Consider the following 20649-nt stretch of genomic DNA (forward strand, 5'->3'; position numbering starts at 1 on the left):
AGGTGGACACAATTTCCAGGAAGCTATAGTACCTTTCAAAAGCATCTCGAAAATTTTTATACCCCTAGGCTATGTAGATGTGGCTCTTACTTTACAGTTGCATAGATTGCAGCTAGAACTGTGGTCTCCATCTTCTATCTGGCACATGCTAAGTGAATTAGGATCTTTTGGGCCACCCTGGCCCACAGCCCTGCGTCTCCCTTCTCTGGAGAATTGCCTGCTACCTCCTCAGGGGAGCTGTGCCCCACCTTGCATACTCCAACCTCTTGAACCCAGCCTGCATCTTCAGCTTAGCTGATTGGCCTGGTGGCCGCCCTTCACCACACCTGGGTCTCAGACTGAGCCAATCATTGTCTCTCCTGGGAATCTGCAGTCCCACAGGCCCCCTAGGCTCCAAAGGGCCCTGTAACCCCAAGGGCCCAGTGCTCTGAAGGGCCTCGTGGTTGGGGTGTATGTGCTGCAGCTGCCGTCTTTACTTCTTAATATTTTTATCTTTGAATCTGTGCTTTGTAAGTGGAGCCTGATGGGGAAATGGAACACACCCCAGGGGCTCAGCCTCAGCTCACTCGTGGTCCAGCCTCCTGCAGCCACCCCAGGAGGGGTTTTCAGGCCCCAGCTCCCTCCACTCCCCCGCTGTTCTCCGACCTGCTGGTCTCGCCTGCTCTGCCCCACCACTGCCGCCATTCTATTCCCAAGGTGGTGCCAGGGTTGCATCCGTGGGGGCCCAGGCCCCGGTGCCCTGTGGCATCTTGGGGAGAGGCCTGGTGGCAGCCCTTCCCACCTGGGCGGGCAGAGCTCTGACTCGAGTGCTGGCGACTCAGCGGGGCCTCTCGACCACCCCTGATCTATGTACCGAGAACGTGAAGGTTACAACCTCTTGTGGGTCCCCTGTCCACGGTGCGTTGCAGCCGCAGGTCCGTGGGAAGGGGAGTGCCTTCCCCAGCCTGGTGGGAGCAATTTGCGTTCTGTACCGGGCCCTGCAAATTACAAAGCACACCCTGTCTGCTGGTCACTTCATCTAAGGACACGCCCAATGGACATCTGCGGGGTTTAAGGCTACAGAGACCTAAAAAAAAGAAAGAAAAAAAGAAAAGAAAACTAGCCTCTATTCAGAAAGCTATCTTGCATTGTTTGTCTTTTGAAATATCTGCTCCCCTTGGCCTTCACCTGCCAGTATTCCCAGCCCCAGATAAACGCCTGACTGTAGAAGGTGCTGAGGAAATGTTTGTATGGGAAGAGAGCTGGAGAAGATCTTGACTCTTCTCTTGCCCCACTGCCTGCCTGATGGCCCCAACCGCATCACCTCCCAGCCCAAAGGCTTCAAGTCAAAAAACAGTTACATGCAATTACAGCCCCCAGGAGACGGGCCTGCTGTTACTTAATGCAGCCCGCATACGTGAACTTGGACGGCGTTCGAGTGGAGTGGCAGGGGATCCCGGAAGTGAAAAACAGCTGACCTATCTGTTTTTATTAAGGTATTGAAAAACAGGCTGCCAACAGAAGAACAAGGCTCAAAGGAAAAATTGGAAAAAACAAGGATGTCTGCAGAAAGGCATCCAAAACCATGCAGTCTTCAAAGAGCTGGAAAGGCAGAGCTCATCCTGGATAATCGTGGAGGGTGGGCAGGAGGAGGTGGGGAGGGCAGAGAAGAGGCTGGGCTGATGCAGTGCAGGGCTTGTCAATGTCAACCACGTGTATCTTCCATCAAGCAGGCTCCTTCCGGACCAGGCCGGAGGGACTCAGGACAACGGGGAGCCAGCAAGCTAGCGGGTGGGGGGAATGAGGATACTCCCACACAAGGTAGGAATTCCGTAAATGCTTAAGGTTGCTAGCTGCCTGCCGCTCCTAATGCTTTAGCAGTGATGATGGCAGTGAGACTACAAAGAATGGCAGTCGAGATAAATATACTGGCTTTTACTCTTTGTCAGGCACTGTATTATACCCTTCTCCTGCATTATCTCATTTTACCTTTGCCACAAACTTATCCCCTTAATACAGATGAAGAAACTGAGGTTCAGAGAAGCAACCAGCAAATGTGAGACCAAAATTTACACCCAGGTTGGTTGGAATCCAATGCCCGAATCTCTCTCCCAGCATAGTCTTCTGGTTTACTTCAACAATGATGGTAAAAATACACTAAGGTGAGCAGCTATCATTCATTGACTGCTCACCTGGTACAAAGCACTTGATATATGTCATGTCATCTAGTAACCACATCAACCTTTTGAAGTAGCTACGATGATTATAACTAGATTCCCACTAAGAACACTGAGGCTCAGAGAGGTTAAGTAACATGCCTACAGTCACACAGCCAGTAAGTGTTCTGGCAAGCACTGGGATCTAGACCTTCCTAGCAGAAAGGCTGGCGCTTTTAAGCATCACACTCTTCTGCCCTGTCAGTTGGAGAGGTTTTTAATGCCTTTGCTCACAGGGGAAAGTAGATGACATTCATTTGGTTCAGATACTGGGGGCAGTTGGCTTGGCAATTTCAGCACATGTAACTGGGTTCCACCAAAGCTTCCAACCGGCTGGGTCACTGCTGCTGCGCAGTCCTGCTACCAGCTTCTCAACTTCCCTCTCTCCAAAAGTACTTTCCTGGGGCCTCCCTCTCCGTTACCCACATTCAGTGCTTGGCAAGACGTACACCTGGCTCCCAGGTGGCTGCTCTTCCTGAATGAGACATTCTTTCCTACCCCAGAGGGGTCTGGCAGCATGTCACTCTGCCTACCGAGAACTTGTATTAACCAATAATTCCATTCCAGGCATTTGTTTCCAGGGATAGCAACGTCTGCAACGGTTGTTGTTGTTGTTGGCACCAAACCAGTGATGGAAATCATGGGCCACTTCCATTTTTTTTTCCCTTCTGTGACTTTGAAAGTACAGCCATCATCTCTAAGGATGTCTACATTTCCTGTGAACCTGGATGCTTTCCTAGATAAGCAACAAAAAGTCTTGTAAACACAACTCACTCCCAGGGCAAGAGAGTTCGTAATAAACCAGTCCTGGGGGTGTGTGTGTGGGTGTGATGAGACCAGAGAGAAAGCCCCAGATGGAGACTGAAGAGAATTTAAAACTTGGTACAAGTTTAATCTTCATTTAGCATCATTTCGCTGGTAAAAGGGTAAAATTCACTAAAAGGGTGAATTTGGGCTTTTTTCAAAGTTATTTTCCAAGGAAGCAGGAAAGAGTCCAATGTCTGTTTTGCTGGATACTAAAAACTAAAATAAAATTGAAAAGCATTGAAATTTCTCTTCTCTGGGGTTTTTCAGGGCATGTCTTCAGGGCAGTTTTAACATTTAAAGTATAATCCAAAAGATTTTTTTCTGTGGCCAGATGGCCTGGGTTTGATCTCCACTCTTTTACTAGCTGTCCAATTGTGGATAACCTCCCTTTTCCCAGGTTCAGCTGCAGTATGTGCCGAATGGTAATAATGAAATTTTCCTCATTGGTGGTCAGGAGGAACACGTGACTTAGTGCAGTAAGGATGCTTAGAGCAGTTCTCAGACTTGAGCACACATGAGAATCACGGAGGACTTGCTAAAACACAGACTGCTGGGCTGCAACCCCTCGGTTTCCGACTCAGTTTGCCTGAGGTGGGACCTAAGAATTTGCTTTCCTGGCACGTTCTCAGGTGATGCTGAAGATGCAGGTCCAGGGACCACACTCTGAGAACCAACCACTTAGTACAATGCCTGGCACATAAGTGCTTGAAAATATTAGCTTTTGTTACTATGATGGCTATTTTTGTCTTCCTTAGAGCTGTGAAGCAGCCTCTGAGAAAGGTCTCCTGTTGTTTTCCATGTCAAATATTCCTCAGACCTCCCACTTCAGTCTTTACTTCTCATGGCCACTGAGTTGCTGGATGTTTCCACATATTTGGATGTTTTCACACATCCAGCATCTACTCTTGCCTTCCACCCCTCCCCCCATTGGTTCCCTAAACCCGTCTCCTGCCATTCCCAGCCTAGTCTACTGGAAGTCACATTTTCACCCATAACGGGTGACCACAAGCACGTATCCATGTGGAACAAGACACGTGACATAAGGGCAAGTTCTGTTCTCACAGAGCTAAAATGGATGATAAAATCCCTAACTACATCTCATTTTCAGAGCTCATCTTCACTGATACATTTGCAGCATTTGGGATCCACTTGTTCCCTCCTTAACAACTGAAAGTCTAATAACCCCTGTACAATGAGGCTGAAGAGTTGCCGTTTCAGCACACCCATTGACTTCCGTCTTTCTCTCAATTATATGAAGGTCTGTGAGGATCAATTTCAAGCCATTTTTCCATTTCTCTTCATAAAATTGGAGGCAAGTCCGATAAAAATGTTCAAATAATTGCATAAAATTCAAGTAATTGCCGAGGAGATTGAGTACGGAAAGGGGGTGGCCTAAAACATCCAGGGTCCTCCTCGCGGCCCCTAGACGAGTGCCACCACTTTCTCTCCCCTCTCAAAGGCCACCCCAACGTTCACAGACTCCGAAAGGTCTCTCTTCCAAGAATTAGCCAAATTCAAGATGCAACCTCTAACGACCTTCTCTCCTCTCCCCTCTTTTTTGTCTTCCCACTGGAGCCCAGCTCCTCTTGTTCAAAGCCTGTTGTAGACTGGCCCCAATTTTACCTTCAAAGCACAGCTTATGCGAACTTTCCCTTACTACCTTCTGCCCACCTAATTCTCTCATTTCTCATTTTGGGAGCTCTGCTTGTTTTATATATATATTTTAAACTTATTTATTTATTTATTGGCTGCATTGGGTCTTCATTGCTGCGCACGGGCTTTCTCTAGTTGTGGCGAGTAGGGGCTACTGTTCGTTGCGGTGTGCAGGCTTCTCATTGCAGTGGCTTCTCTTGTTGCAGAGTACAGGCTCTAGGCATGTTGTGGCACATGGGCTCAACAGTTGTGGCTCGCGGGCCCTAGAGCGCAGGCTCAGTAGTTGTGGCGCACGGGCTTAGTTGCTCCGCGGCACGTGGGATCTTCCTGCAGCAGGGCTCAAACCCGTGTCCCCTGCATTGGCAGGTGGATTCTTAACCACTGTGCCACCTAGGAAGTCCCCCTCAACTTGTTTTAGAAGCCTTCCCAGGCGGATTAAGGAAGAGTTGAAATTTTTCTCCCCTATTCCATTTGGGTTTGGAAATCACAAAAATTATGTTCCCCACTCTTTATCATCTCTCCACCCAAATTTTTGTGGATTCTTATAAGCCCTATCTTTGCCCCTAAACAATATATTTATTTTGGGCCTATTTCTAAGTCTTTACCATCCACTCAGGGCTTCAGTTAACAGGATGCTGTGTGTTACCTGAACGGATGCATCTACATCCCTGCACTTCAATTTCAAACTCCATGGTGACCAGGATGCTTCTGTGGGTCTCTCCTTCAGCTCCCTGCCGCGTGCCACACGCCCATAATGAAACTTCTCTGATAATGATCAGCTAAGGGGAAACTGGCCTCGGGGGACCACCACAGACACCAGCAGTAGACGGAAGCATTGACGACAAACACTACCGGGTCATCCATGCCCTACTGACAAGTATGGTGGCCAACTTTCTCCTTTTCCTAGGTTGTACCTCCCTCAAAGCCACTGACCACACACTGAGTTTCTGTATCAAGCAAAACTCTGGTTCCACCAAAAGGAATTTAACTTTCTGGGCTTGGGGAAAAGCTTCCAACAGACACAACACAGCCGGCAGATGCAGAAGTACGGAAAGTGCTATCTGCCACCCCTCCCATCCCCATGCTCAGAACCACTAAGGTAACTAATCAGGTAAGAGAAAAATGTAGAGCATTTCCTATCATCCGTTTCCAAAGTTAAAAGGAACCAATTATCCCTCAGAGCTGTCTCTAGGATATAGAGTTCCTGTCGGAAACCCCAATTTTCCTGCTGGGCACAATTCAAAACAGAGCGAGGAAAAAGGAAAATTGATACCGGAAACATCAAAGATTTTTCTGGTTGGTGTCTTGTGGAAATCTATCTGTGCTTTTGACAATCAAATGGGCTGTCTTCTCTGTGTGCAGACACAAGGTATGCACCATTTATCCACCTCCTTTGCCCCTGCCCTCACCTTGGGTCATTTTCATGATTCTTCACCGAAGACAATCTTTCGGTGAGTCTTTCTTTAAAGATGCAAAATGAGAATGTTCACTTGCAAAAGGAGAGCCACAGCGATGGCTTTTACAAGTAATGGCCTCTCGGTTGGGGGTTCTGGGTCCCGGAGACGGACCTCATTGCTGAGTACGGATGTCCGGGGCGTGGGGGGCACCCGTCTGAACCTCCGCGCTGAGGAACTCACTCGTCACCTTCCCCAACAGCCATGTCCGTGGCATTTGGGTCTTACCTGTCCACCCCCAGGTTCTGCTCCTCACTTGTCCCCAGACCTTCCTCCCTCCTCCTTCCTGGAGGAATGTTCCTTCTGAAGCCCATTCTGACTTTCCCTCTTGAAGCTACATTGGATAGTTGAGTGTGAAGGTTAAGGTCACCTCTGTCAGCCTTCCCTCCTGGATTTCCCTCTTCATCTGAAGAGCTCTTCTTGGTGTGGCTTTGAAACCAGCCCAATTTCAAGGGTGCCTAGCGAAGGACTTTCCAAACCTGAGTCTCTCTTGAACTGCCTCCACTACTTGGCCACAGCCAGGGCCACTTACACTATAATTCTTTGTATACTATTTTTCTTTAATCAATCCACTTTTTCAAAACACAAATAGGTTTATAAAAGAAACCGTAGCAACACCATTTACCATAAATAGAATGTAACTCAAGGATCAACTCAATGAAAACAAAATGATGTTATGTAATCCTAATTAGACACTGCTTCTAGCAGAAGACACTAAGTTTGAAACCTGCTCTCTCTTCCTTAAACAAGAGAGATCACCAAGTCTTGCAGAAGTGTAACACACACAAGGGTGCAAACCAAGACTCTCCCTGGCATGATCAGAAATGCTAAAGGAAAACAAGGAAAGGAAACACTTACCACGAAGGCGAATGTTATTTAATACTATTGCATATAACTCCTAAAATCTCTAATGTATCTGTGGTGGACAACCTCTTCCTTTTCTCCCAAGAAAGTTTATTGAGCATCTACCAAGTGCTAGGTAATTTCTAGGGACTGGAGAACCAAACACATTTAAAAAAAGGCTCTGTGCCCACATGAGACTTAAAACTTACATTTTAATAAACAGGGTCTATGATAGCTTTTTCTCCAGTCTAGCACCATAAACTAAGGAAAAACCCAGATTCAAAACTGTGAAAACTAGTTCATACCCCACACCCCCAGAAAGAGACTCAATATTCACCAAACAGTTTCTCTGATTAAACTCTCGATAAAAGATGGCATGTGGTTACCAGCTGTTAAGTGTCTGGTATACTTTGTAGGCAGCACTAACTGCCCCCAAAACCTCAGGGCTTCCCAGATAAACAAATCTCCACCCAAATGCCCTTCCCCACCCATCTGAGGGGTAGCCCCCAAAGCCAACAAATGACTGACATTTCAAACCTGATTGAAACCACACAGAACCCTGTCTATTTGAAATGTCAACGAGGAAGGCAGCTGGGCCAGCAGGTTTCTCCAGGAGGGATTGAAAAACCACTTCTCTGTCGTTGGATTTAAAACTCGGTCACTAGAGACAGAGAGACAAGAGAGTGCAGACAAGACTGACCTCTGAGTCAAGGGCAACTCAAATGATTCACATTTGTGATTAATTACCTCTTTTTTAATCTTTGTTTGTCTCTCCCTGGACAGCGGTTTTCTTTCAAGTAGCTGAGACATCTGACCTGATGGAATTCCAGGCTTCTGTTGGGGCTTGCTTTGTCCAGATTTAGAGTGGCCAAGTGGCCATTCTCTGGGGGGGTGTGTGTGTGTGAGAAACAACTGACATTTGTCATTCTTTTAAAGTGCACATAAAAGTTTCTTTCCTGATTTATGGAAAGAAAATGAAAGGATGCCTGTGTTGTTTTTAAAACCTAAAAACTCTTGAAACTGTCTTAAAAGTATGCTCACCTTGGATACAGAATAAATATCACTAACCTGAAACGAATTTGTTATGGATTTTTATGTCACTTTCCCATTAAAAGGGATGGATTACACTTTAGAATAACAAATATGTGTACAGCTGACCCTTGAACAACGCGAGGGGTTAAGGGTGCCAACCCTCCTTGTAGTTGAAAATCTGCATATAATTTATAGTTGGCCCTTATATCCAAGGTTCTTTTGTATCCACAGATTCAAGCCACCATGGCTCCTGCAGTACTACAGTATATTTACTATTGAAAAAATTCTGTGTGTAAATACACCCGTGCAATTCAAACCAGTGGTTTTCAAGGGTCAAGTGTATATAATATAAAATTAACGAACACTTATTCTGTCTTACTCTCTACTGGTCACTGTTCTAAATGCTTTACAAATAGTAATTAATTTAGTCCTCACAACAACCCTATAAGCTTAGGTCCTATGACCTCTGTTTTTATAGAGCAAAACACTAAAACAAGAGAGGTAAAGCAACTTCAGAAGGTCACACAGCTAGGAAGTGACTATGCTGGGCATTGAACCCAGGAAGCCTGGCTCTAAGCATTTTTGTCCCTACTGCCTCCCCTCCCCCCCCCCATCCGCTCACCCACCATGTGCTGAGTGCTTTGCATGTGTTACTTCATGTGGACCATGCAATGACCTATAAGGTAGGTCATTTTTTAAATTCCATTCTACAGATGAGGAAACTGAGGCACAGAGAGGTGAAGCAGCTTGCCCGAGACACTCAGCTCACAAGTGAAAAGTAGGGGCTCTGATTTCACGAAACTGTCACCCAGCCAGTTACATGACACCTCCCCACGCCCTCCCACCACGTGCCTTTGGTTGGAGTCAAGAAGATGGTTTGTGTCAGTTGATTACAAACCATCGTGTGACTGAACCTGGAACCTTGAACTCCTTAGCCGCAGAACAACAGTGTCTAAGCAGGAGGGATGTTAGCTTGTCTGATTCAGTTCTATCTTTAACAGAACAGACCGAGAGGCTTAACGACAAGAAAGACCTTGGCTAAAGGGACATAGCATTACACCCAATAGGTACCATACACAGAGTGGGAAGGAACGGCATTAGAGAAGCAGTTCTCAAAGTGTGGTTTGGGGTCCCCTGGGGGATCACCCAGACCTTTTGCACATGGTCAAAATGATTTCCTTAACAATACTAAGCTGTTATTTGCCTTGCACCCTCTGTGAGTGTACTGTGGAATGTTCCAGAGACTCCATGCAGTATTTTCCAGACATGCAATATCGCAATAGACTGACTGTGAAGCAGATATGAGGATCCAGTCTGCAGGCAGAGATCTGCAGCGTATAAAACAATGCCACTCTCCTGTTTTTTTATTTTGAAAAAGTTATTTTTCATAAAAATGTCGTTTATCTTAATATCTAGTAGGTTTATTATTTGAATGAATTAAGGCACACAGTAAAGTTTCTCAGATTTAATTTACAAAATGGTGAAGATAGATAGAGATAACCCAAATACATGATCATTTTTAAGAGTGTAGAGGGGTCGCTAAGACCAAAAAACACTTGCCTGAGACTACAATCTCCAATAAGAGCAGGGATCACACTTGCCTTGTACACCTCTACAGCTGCTGCACTGCAGCGCCCGGCATGTTACAGGAACTCGGGAAACATAATTGTGGATGTTGAAGGCACGTCCAGGTGTTGGTCATCCCTTTAGGTACATGTACCCACGTGCACCATATAACACATGCTCAGGCTCATGCAGCTTACCTGGAAATAGTCTGTAATGAACGATCCAAGTTCACTCTTCAGCAGCCGCCTGGAGAGAGAGAAAAACCATCAAGCAGCCCTTGATGCTACGGCTCCTGGAGTTCACGAATGCGTGACAGACTGGCGCGCTCACCAGTGGCACAGGGGCCGAGGCCAGGCCAGAGAAGGAAGTGCACTTTTCTCGGCCCTAGTGATACCCCACCCCCACCAAGGTCATTAGGGAGTCAGGGCGGATGGAAATCCTAAAGGGCATCTGCTCCTCAGATCACCTTGCAGATAAAGCATCTCAAGACGGCAGCCACAGGAGATCCCAATTCTAACAGAGGGGGAGGCAGGCCGGGGCACCTGGCTTCACATGCAGCAAAAAATAAGGGAGAGAAAGGCCATGGTTTTGTAATACCCCCACATTTGCAGACTTTACGGCTTAAAATGCATTTTTCATACATTCTTCACCCAAGGATTGTAAAGTATGTGTGTGTGTTGGGGGACAGTTTTTATCTCTTGTGTATAGATAAAGAAACTGAGGCTCAGAGATGTGTTCCTAGCAAGTCAGTGGCAGAGTTAAGATTCAAACCCAGACCTTCTGCAAATTCAACATCTTTTTGTATAACCCTACCCAGTCCTGCCTCCAAATCCATCGGAGACGTTGATCTTGGTGCCATGGTTTGGGTGGCCTTACTGCCCATCCCCAAGGGACTTAAAAGTCCTTCAAAGGAGCACAGATTGATTTTATTTATCCAGCATAAACATTTATTCAGCTGCCCTTTATGAGCCAGACGGTGTCCTAGCACCAGGCTTACAGAAGTGAACAAGACAGGCGAGGTCTCTGCTCTCAAGAAGCTTACGTCCTTAGGGGAAGGGGTGTAGAGAGCTAGTGGGTTAATCGATACACTCTCAAGACAAGTGCAAAGAGTCTTAAGTGCTAAAAAAATTAAAAATTAAAAATGGAGGTATTGGTACCAGACCTCCTTCTCCCTGAGAGAAATCATGGGACCGTCCCTACTGCTCTTTCTTTAATTTGATCCAAATAAGGTAAGGAAGCTAAAACCAAGAATCCAGGGAATGAAGTCGTCAGGACTTCCAATAATTTCATTTACGTATCCCACCAGCCACAGTTACTAAGGAGCTTCTGACAACACCTGCTGGGTTGTTAAAACCTCCTCAAAAAAATGTGTTCCCACGTGTTGCTGTAGGATAAACAGGAAGTTATGACAAGATGTCACAATGTGCAGAAGAGAGACACAGTAAGATTGGGTCACAAGAAGAAGAAACATCCATGATCTAAATTTCTGCACTAGAAAAAGCCCTGGAAAGCTGAAAACTCATGCTGAGTGAGGAAAATACCTTCCTTTTCCCAGGACAGAAAATGTGTCTGTGGTGGACACTGCATTTTGAGATCCAAGTGAATAGCAGGCTCTCGAAAGGCCACCCCATCCACAGAACCCAGGGGTCTGCCCAGGTGTCTGACAGAGACAGGGAAGCCTTCATCAGTTATGGGGCAAGAGCAGGTGGGGCAGGGCTGGTCTTTGAGGCCAGAGGCATCTCTCAGATAGGACAATCAAGTGGGCCGCCCCAGAGGGAGGTCCTGAAACAGGAAGAGGCAGGGAGGCTGCTTCTGGCTGCTGGAGGGAGAAATACCTTCCAACAAAGTCTTCATGGCCACTGGGAAGTCTCAAAACCATAGGTGAAGAAGCCAAGCTTCATCAAAAAGTGGAAAAACAAGTCCCCATGATGGGTTACTACTAACAGAGTCTCTCAAGCACATCTTGGGCACTCACAATGTTGAGGGGTCAACACAGTTCTGAGACTAAACTGCACGCTATGGAACTGGTGTCCCGAGGAAGCCACGCTGGGAGAACACTGTGCTCATGAAGATGCTTCAGGTAAAATGGAAAGAGAGAGAGAGAGGTCCACAGTAAAGGTAAACCTTCAAGGTCAAGAGCCATGGAACCCCCCCCCCCCCCCCCCCGCCGGAGCAAGGCAGAGGAGTAACAATTGTGAACTGGGGCTGGACTGTGATTAGACGGGTGGTACCCCAAGAGCATCATGATGCTAGCCAACTGAGGAATCCAAGAGGTCTCCTCCCCTACCTATGTGGGAGGGTGGAAAGGCTGCAGACTGCAGTGACGGGAACCGAACAGCACCCTTACATTACAGCCAGGACTACAGCAAGCCACGGCCAAGCCAGAATTCTGCAAAGCATTACAGGAAGACAGAGCTTGAGGTAGAAATCAGCTGATAAAGGAGCAGAGATTAAAGAGTGAACTTGTTGCAATTGCCAAGACAAAGGCATACCAAAAAAGGCCCCAGAAGCTAGCAGCGGCCACACCAGGGGCAGCAAGATGGTGATGGATAAGAATAAAGAAGCAGAATATGAAGCCGTGCTCCCACCACGTTGATAAGGGTGGTCCTCAGTCCTTTACTGAAGCGGGACCGGACACAGGTGTGTGAATCAGCTCTATGTACGTTAAACGTAATGGACTATAACCAGATATTGTAAAAGAACCACATAATTGTTCTTTTATCAAATCCCAAGTTCAAAACACTCTCCACTAGGTATTGTTATACAGAATTATTAGAACAGAATAGACGCTCCCTGATCATTTAAATCAACATTCTATTGTCCAAGCTGGGTCAATCAGTAAACTGCTCCCTTACAAAGTCCTGTCTTATTTCCATCTGCACATGCTATGAGTCAGACAACGTCAATGAATCTATGTACAGCATTTTTGCTGCAGTGAAATACACGCATCAAATAATGTGCACCCATAAAGTGCTCAGAAAACCTTGGTTCATTCATACAGCGACGTTCTAAGAAGCTACAAAAAAACCAAAGGGGATAAGGAAGTGCTCTTAAGTAATGATATGAAAATATCTACATGACATTAAGTCAAAAAAACAAAAAGGCAAGATGCAGAACAGCATGTATCATACGCTACCTTGTGAAAAGGGAAGAGAGAACACATATTTTTTACTTACAAAATAGCAGCAAATTCTGCTATTGTCAAATCTGCTCTCACTTGCTCTTCTGTCATAGCTGTGATTTGGTTTCCAGGAGGCCCTTTGAACTGAAATAGACAGCCCCTTGACTTTTAAACACACAGAACACTCATGCATTTTCAAAATTATATGCAAACGCACTGGGTTGTGTCTTCTCCTCTCTGTCTTCCCAAGTAGGAGGATGGAGAAGGTTGAAGATGTTACTGGAAATTAAGTAGGGCAAACAAAACACATTAGCAAACTTTATCCCCTGAAGCTGAGAGTCACTGTACTAGAGACACCAAACCACATCATCAGACCCCAGTCTGTGGACCTCATGTAAAGTGTCAAGTATCCCTGGTTGCTTTTCCACAAATATTCCTTACATATGTGTAAAGAAGCTCTGAAAGAATAGCCAATAAACTACTGTAATAAAAGTTATCTTTGGCAAGGGAGTAGGAACTGTGTTTCTGGAGTACAGGGGAGGGGGAGTCTTCACTGTATGTCTCGTTAGGTATTTAAATTTTCAGTACGCTGTGAACACGTCCTACTCAAAAACATTAAAAACAATTTTTTTTTAATTAACAATAACCACCATCAAGGTTACCAACAGATGGCTTGAGGCCAAGAAGGAACTGTGGGAGTGCGTTCCCACATCAAGGGCACAATATCAGGAAGCAGACTGTCCTAGGGGAACACAGAATCCCACAAGCCCTGAGAATCTGCCAATGCAAACCCACCCCAGGCTGGTAACCTGAGAACTTAACTCAGAGACAGGGGGGTGAGGAGAGGGCAGTGCTGGCCCAGCCAAGCCGAGAGCAGTCTGCGGCTGAGTCATAGCGCGAGATCCACCATCTATTTCTATATTCTGTGTTTGCTCTGCTCGCACTTGGTTTACAAGGAAAGGGTACTTCTGAAAAACTCTACCCTGGTCTTAGCTGAACTGAGAAAGGGATTTTCCGTGCCTCTGCCTTGAGGTACTGTCTCCAGGGGGAGTTCAACAGTAGCTTCCCTCCAAAACAGGAAAGGGTGACTGATAGAATATCAGGACCCCATGAGTTAATTCACCGAATCACAAACGTTTACTGAAAACCTACTATGTGTTAGACATGGTGTGAGGTGCTAGGAGAGAAGGATGGAAGAGCTTGGACAATGACTCTTCCCCATCGGGACCCCTCTCTAGAGACGGGGATACCATCTTGTCCAAAAATGGAAAGTATGAAGGCATGAGGGATGCACAGACCTAAATTCACAGCAGGACCACTCACCCTATAATCCTCCTCACTATGTTTGCCAGTTAGGCTTGTAAAGCATAAGAAAGGTGAGAAAAGCAGAAGAAAGACAACAGAATTAAAAAGCCCATGCTTTGGTGTTCCCTAGATACGGAAGAGATGGAAATCCTGATTCCCAAAACCTAGGGCACATGTTCCTCCTGGGCACAGAGGCACAGAACCTGGCAGCCTTCCTTTTACTTTTTCCATGCTTTCCTAGGGTTTCTTCCCAGGAAACAGGAAAGTAATTACATGTTGGAGCAAATAACAATGATAAATAAGAAACAAACTGCTCCTAGGTTGGAGCCTGACTTCTTTCCCTAATTTACTGAGCATTTACTAAGCGCCAGGCACCATTGTCAACGACATACACGTGTTTCCTCATTTAAGCCTGAAACAAAACCATAAGGTAGTAGTGACATCTCCACTTTCTTATACACAAGAAAACGGAACCTCAGAGGTTACTGAGGAGGGTGTGCAGCGAGCTCAGGATGGAGAGGAGAGGAGTCTCATTGAGTGTGAGGGTCTGGAGGCAGCTGCCTGGATCTGAAGCCTGTGGTTACCAGTAACCTTTGCAAGTTAACTGTACAATTTAATCCCTTGCACCCGTTTCCTCAACTGGAATTTGGGGATAGTGAGGGTACCCACTCCACAGGGGCTAAGTGAGTTCATCCTTGAGTGGTGAGTTCCTAGAATAGTGCCTGGCATACAGCAAGGCTTGGCAAGGCATGACCACCACTGTCACCACCATCACCACCACCATTATCACCACACCATCATCCCACTTCTACCATCACCACACCATCATCACCACTTCTACCATCACAAAACCATCATCACCACCATCATAACCATCTCCATCACCACCACCATCACCACCACCATTTCCACCATCACACCATCACCAGCCATTGAGCTAGGAAGAGAAGGAAATGGGGACCTGAGAGTAATGGGAAGTGAAGGCTTACGTGGGACTCAAACCAAAAGGGAAACGGGGCATGAAATTCAGTCCGAAGCCAAAAGGGCTGTAATAAGGAGAAATGGGGAACCACTCACTCTCTGCTCTGTATTATCTCACTCCCTCTCCCTCCAGGCTGACCGGGTGAGACACCACCCCAGATGACAGGATTTCCTGTTATTACACAGACCCGTCATCTCACCCCCCACCATCTTGTCAAAACTCAACTTCCCACTTCTGCGGGCTTGAAGGTAAATGAGGCACAGCCCAAGCTGGATCCTAGCTGGTTGAGAGGCACAGGGATGACCGAGTGGCAGGCAGGGCAGGAAGCAGCAGAAGTGATGGAGAAATCACCTTAGAGGTGAGCCACAGTCTCCCCTGCGCACAGGAAGAGCCCCAAGGCAGCAAAATCCCAAAGGATAATGAAGCAGCTTGGAGACAGGGGCAACAGGGCTAAAGGTCAGCCAACATGAGTAGGGAAACCATACCAGCTGTGAAGTATTTCTGTGCCACATGGCAATAAGGGGCTGCCTCAGTACCCAGGCTCCTTGGCAGGATGCAGCCAGATGCCCTCATGGTCCAGAAATAGCAGGGGGCCTCAGGGTCCTGTGCCTGACACTAAGTGGGTCAGCATCTGTCCGACCTGATCATTAAATCCTCCCAAGATCACCCACCTCGCTTCTGCAACACGATGTGTTTTCAGAAGGTGGTGTCTTTTAAGCAGTAACACATGGAAACACCCCTTTCCTCTGCTGGCCCATTCTACAGGGGCCCATTGGAGGTGGTGTGCACGACTCAGATAAAATTCTAGGATTCTCATACCTCTCTGTTTTCTGCACCCCAGTGGGTGGCAGTGGGGACAGTGAAAAAGATGGAGAAAACCAACAAAAAGCATTTCCAAGGCTCCTAACTCTGTCGCATGTCCTATGCTAAGCAGCTGGCACCAAGCATCTTGAATTCTCCAGTAGCCTCTAAGGTCGGAATTTATCCTTATTTTGCAGATGAGAAGACTGACGCTCTGAGTCTTGCCTGAGGCCACACACTGGCAGATTCCAGCTTGAACAGAGGCCCACCTGACCACCAGGCAGTGGTACCTCCCACGCCCACAGGGGCAGGCAGGCAAGGACAGTGGGACTTCAGCAAACTCCGCTGAAGCCAGCAGCCAGGCCTCGCTCCCGCTGACCCGTTCCAGATGCAACGTTGCCCAATGTGAACTTTCCAGAAAGCCCTGGATTTTTAGAGAGGATATCCAAATTTCCAAATCTGGAAATCTGTGCAGGCCAACCACCCTATGGGCCAGTCCCGGACGTTTCTGATTCGCTACTTCCCCTGAACTACTCTTCCTGTCCCCAAAGACGAGTCTGTTTGTCAACCAGAGCAGACACAAAATGTCAACACATAGGCAGAGCGATCTGGGCCAAAAAGAGAAGATCGTGCCCGAAGGCCTCTCAAACCAGGGTCCTCAGAAGGCAACGCCCCCACCCATCTGATGACCTGTTCAGGAATCCACGTCCAGGTGCATCAGGCCTAAATCTGGACCACGCCAGCCGTACATCTCTTGCAGCCCACTTACTGCGGAGACTCAAGGTCAAGTCCCAGGCCAGCTACTAACTAGCTCTGCGACTCTGGGCGAGTTATTCCACTCCTCTGTGTCTCTATTTCCTCATCTGTAAGACAGGGGTATTGTGGCACCTGCTCACAGGGGTGTGGTGAGTTTTACGAGACTTAACACACAGAGCCAGGCACGCACTAAATAAATGTTCTGCTAAAGTCTGCTATTATCATTACCTCACGGAATCTTGACTCAGGCTGGCCCTCTCTGCCAGCCTGTGGGCTCCATCCGGGCTCTCTTCTCCTCCCCTTCCAGCTCTGCCCCCAGCCGTGGGTCCCCGTATAGTCAACAGACTCCCTCACAGAGCTGGGACCCTGTGAGGTGGAGCTCCTTTCCGGGCCTTCGGGAGTCAACTGACTCAGAATCAGGACGTTTCAACTCCGACCTGTCAGAGATCAAGCTCAATTCTTGGAACCTCCTCTTTCCTTGAAAAATCTCTGGGGTTTCCTTCATGACACCTCCCTCCCAACAAGAACAGAAGCAGAGTGGTTGGAGAGAGAAGGAAAATGTGAGTTTCCTGCCTCAGGCCAGCTGCAGATAACTCATCTCTGGTTTCCGGAAACCTCATCTCTGAGCATTTATTTCTGCTGAGAAAAAAAAAATCCCCCCAGGAAGAAGGAGGGGTGAAAGGGTATGGAGAGAGTAGTGGCCGAAGGTTTTTATATCCTCACTTGCCCTTTCTACCTCACTCCCACCTGCCCATCCTGCATATTTCAATGGAGGCATTGCTTTCCCCCAAATCTAATCACGCGCCCAACCCCCACACTCCGCAGCACCCTAGATTCTGCCACCGCCCCACTTAAAACATCGTATGATAACTGCTATTCAGTTCCCCCCTCTCACTCTGCAGTAAATTCCCCAAGAGCAAGCACCACCCACCTCAACGGCTGCCCCAGAACCTGGACCGGTACCTGGCAGAGAGTTCACAGATACTCACTGATTACATGAAGAAAAGCATCAATGACCCCTCCCCCCACCAGTACCCCTCCACCCCAGCCAACCAGAAAGTGAAAACACTTTTAAGAAACTACTTGCATAGGTTCTCATAAGAAGCAGTACACATAAATCGTAGCTTTCTCACACTTTCCTAACCTTCTACAATCAGTGGAATAGTTGCTGAAAAGAAAGGTTAGCAAGAGCATGCTTCTGTGTCTGAGTTTGGTCACTCTTGTCCCTGGGAAAGCTCATGAAATCCAAACCTCTAACCCAGACTTGTCCCCACTGCCAAAATGCAGCCACATTAGAAATGAGGCTTGAGAGGGGCGTGCAAAACCACATCGATGCCCCACAGAATTTACACCCAGAAGACAGCCAGGCCCAGCCCACACGAGGGCAGACGGACACTCAGGACAGGCAGAACTGTAGATTGTGATGACGAGGGATTTCACTAGAATATCTCTGAGGGGTCATTTTCAGCAGAAAGTAATCTGATTTATGGTCTTCATATTGACAGACCATGAGCCCGGACTTTAATTTGGGGAAAATTTGCCTCTTTATTGAGGTGCAACATTCCTGATGTACTTGTCCTTAAAAAGGTCTCCGCATCCTTCTCTTGATCTAGTAATGTGTTTTAGAACTTGACCATCCTTAGTCCAGAGTTCGTCCTCAGAGCTAACCCAAAGTCTACCTGCTCAAGTTTAAAATGAAGTTCACTTTGAAGACATGCAGACAGGTCTTAGGAGAAAAGACCAGTTGTTTGTAATGACTGCATTTCAGAACCCAGTTATATAAAATTTACCTTCCTGGTCATCCTTTGCACTGGCTAACATTCCTGTGAATTCACATTTCCCAAGGCACACACTGACTCCACAGTTAGAAAGATGACCAAGGCTGGCTGGGGTGACACGGGGAAGCTCATTTAGGCTTTGACATTGGACTTGAATAATCCATCAAAGTTTATTACTGTTTGGCTAGAGTAGAGTGAAAAACGGAGAGGGTCATTTCCTCTTGTTCTTTCCTCTGCAGAAAGGAGAAACAGCTGACTCTCCTTGTAAGAACTTAGCCTCACCCACACTTTCAGGCCAGTACATTCTTGTAGGAGCCAGTCCTGGACCTCTCTAGTTCAAGGTCAGCTCACTTCATCCAAACAAGCTAGAGAACTCTCTATACAGTATTGGTCACGGGGCAATTCGTCCCATTGCCCTGTGCTCTCATGCATGGAACTCAGCCAGCATCTATCACCTTATTATTGCTAAATTTTCACAATAGGAATAATAATGGCTAACATCTACGAGGCACCGGATCTTGTACTAATGATATTTTTAGCATTATCTTAGACTTCCCAAGCACTATGATGTTGATGTCACTGTTGTCCCCATTTCATAAAAGAAAAAACAGAGACTTGGATAAATGATGTAACGTGCCCATGGTCACACAGCTGGTCTAATCGTGATCCCTGGTCTCTCTGAATCCAAAAGCTACTCTCTTAACAAGTTAAACAATTCTCTTGAATCTGGCAGGGATCTTCTTGCACATAGAAGTGTCACAATTGATTGAAAAATGGGCTTGAGATTAATAGCCTTCTCTCCTTCCGCATCTTCTTCCCTCTCCCTACCGCCTCTGCCCCTCACCCCACCTGGTTGGGCCTCGACGCTGGTGAGTTTGTGGCTGTATTCCACAAACAGGTTTTCTCAAAGAAAAAAGAGAGAGAAGAAAAACCAAAACCTGTCTAGTTGAATGTAACCAGAGAGTAGCATGCCTGTTTTGGTGTTTTACAGGCAGCTGTGTTTATTTTCATGTTGGCTCTTGCAGACATGGGTTCACTTTCTTTAACTTGGGACGACCAGGTCACACATATGCCTGCGATGTGTTTCATGTTCTCAATTATACTCTGAGTGTCTGTGCTGGGAAAGGCTATCTCCATTCACCATCCTAAAGAAGGACAGAGGATAGGTTCCAGAGCATGGTCACTGAAGCTCTGGTTTTGACAGCTTTGACTTATTCTAGGCTCAATTCACATCTGGGCAATTAGTTTCAAACACCAACCATATGCGTTTCTCACCAGCCTGAAAATCACTCAAAACATTGAGAGGAACATCCAATAGACCCCCTTAAACCCAATGCTGGAAAGGAGTGTTAGGGGAATGTTGTGATCTTCAGAGGGGTCTTAAGAATCACAGCACATGGTGGAGATGGGGTCCTGGAGCTCTTGGGAAAGGAACAATGGCAGAAAAGTAAGTTCAAGACCATTGACTTAGCCATTCTCCCAGCCTAGAACCTCTCTCTCTGGCACCACAATATAGTGCAAAGAGTATAGGTTCCACTGTGGACGGAATTGTATCTCCCCATCTCCCAAATTCATCTGTTGAAGCCCTAGGCCCACAATGTGACAATATTTGGAGCTGGGGCCTTTGGGAAGTAATGAGGTTTCCATGAGGTTGTGAAGTGAGGACCCTCAACACTCATCTCGGGATTAGCATCCTTATAAGAAGGGACACCAGAGAGCTTGCTCTCTCCCCCCTCATGTACACAAAGAGGCCGTGTGAGGACACAGCAAGATGGTGGCCTGGAAGAGAGCTCTCGCCAGGAACCCAGTCTGCCAGCACCTTGACCTTGGACTTCCCAGCTTCCAGAACGGTGAGAAATAAACATCTATTGTTTAACACCACCACCACCACCCCACCCAAGTTTATGGTATTTGTGTGGCAGCCTGAGCAAACTAGCATAGGTGTCTAAGTCAAACAGGAGTTCACATCTTGACTCAACTGCTCATAGCCGTGTGACTTTGGACAAGTATTTTGTTTCTCCTGCCCGTCATTTTGTGGATAAACTACACACTGAGAACAACGATTGTTTCAGGACTGTGAGGAGGGTTGAATATGACATACATGAAAGGAGCCCGGCACTTTTCCTGGCACCTCCAACCACATCAGCTCCCTTCTCCCCCACTTGGGTGTCCTCAGTGCTAGAATCTGGGATGCAACACCCCCATCCGCAATGCTGCCCCATGCATGCTACAGCTGATCTCATAAATGGGCACCCTGTTGGTCAAATTTAGCCCACAGATGTGTTTTGTTTGGCCTGTACCGATGTTTGGGGACATTTGGATTATTTATCGATAGTTAAAAGACAGGAAATTTCAC

The 20649-nt window shown here is 46.9% G+C and overlaps 1 protein-coding gene across 1 annotated transcript in view; it reads right to left on the reverse strand.

The window, feature by feature from the left end:
- Positions 1 to 20649, reverse strand: part of PRR5L (proline rich 5 like) — a 70507-nt gene that overhangs the window by 25719 nt on the left and 24139 nt on the right. The window contains exon 4 of the mRNA XM_057695953.1: positions 9748 to 9796. Within this exon, the coding sequence (XP_057551936.1) occupies positions 9748 to 9796 (49 nt within the window). The remainder of the gene's footprint in view (positions 1 to 9747; positions 9797 to 20649) is intronic.

The sequence above is a fragment of the Hippopotamus amphibius genome, chromosome 9, assembly GCF_030028045.1.
Source record: "Hippopotamus amphibius kiboko isolate mHipAmp2 chromosome 9, mHipAmp2.hap2, whole genome shotgun sequence".
In the NCBI taxonomy this organism is placed as follows: domain Eukaryota; kingdom Metazoa; phylum Chordata; class Mammalia; order Artiodactyla; family Hippopotamidae; genus Hippopotamus; species Hippopotamus amphibius.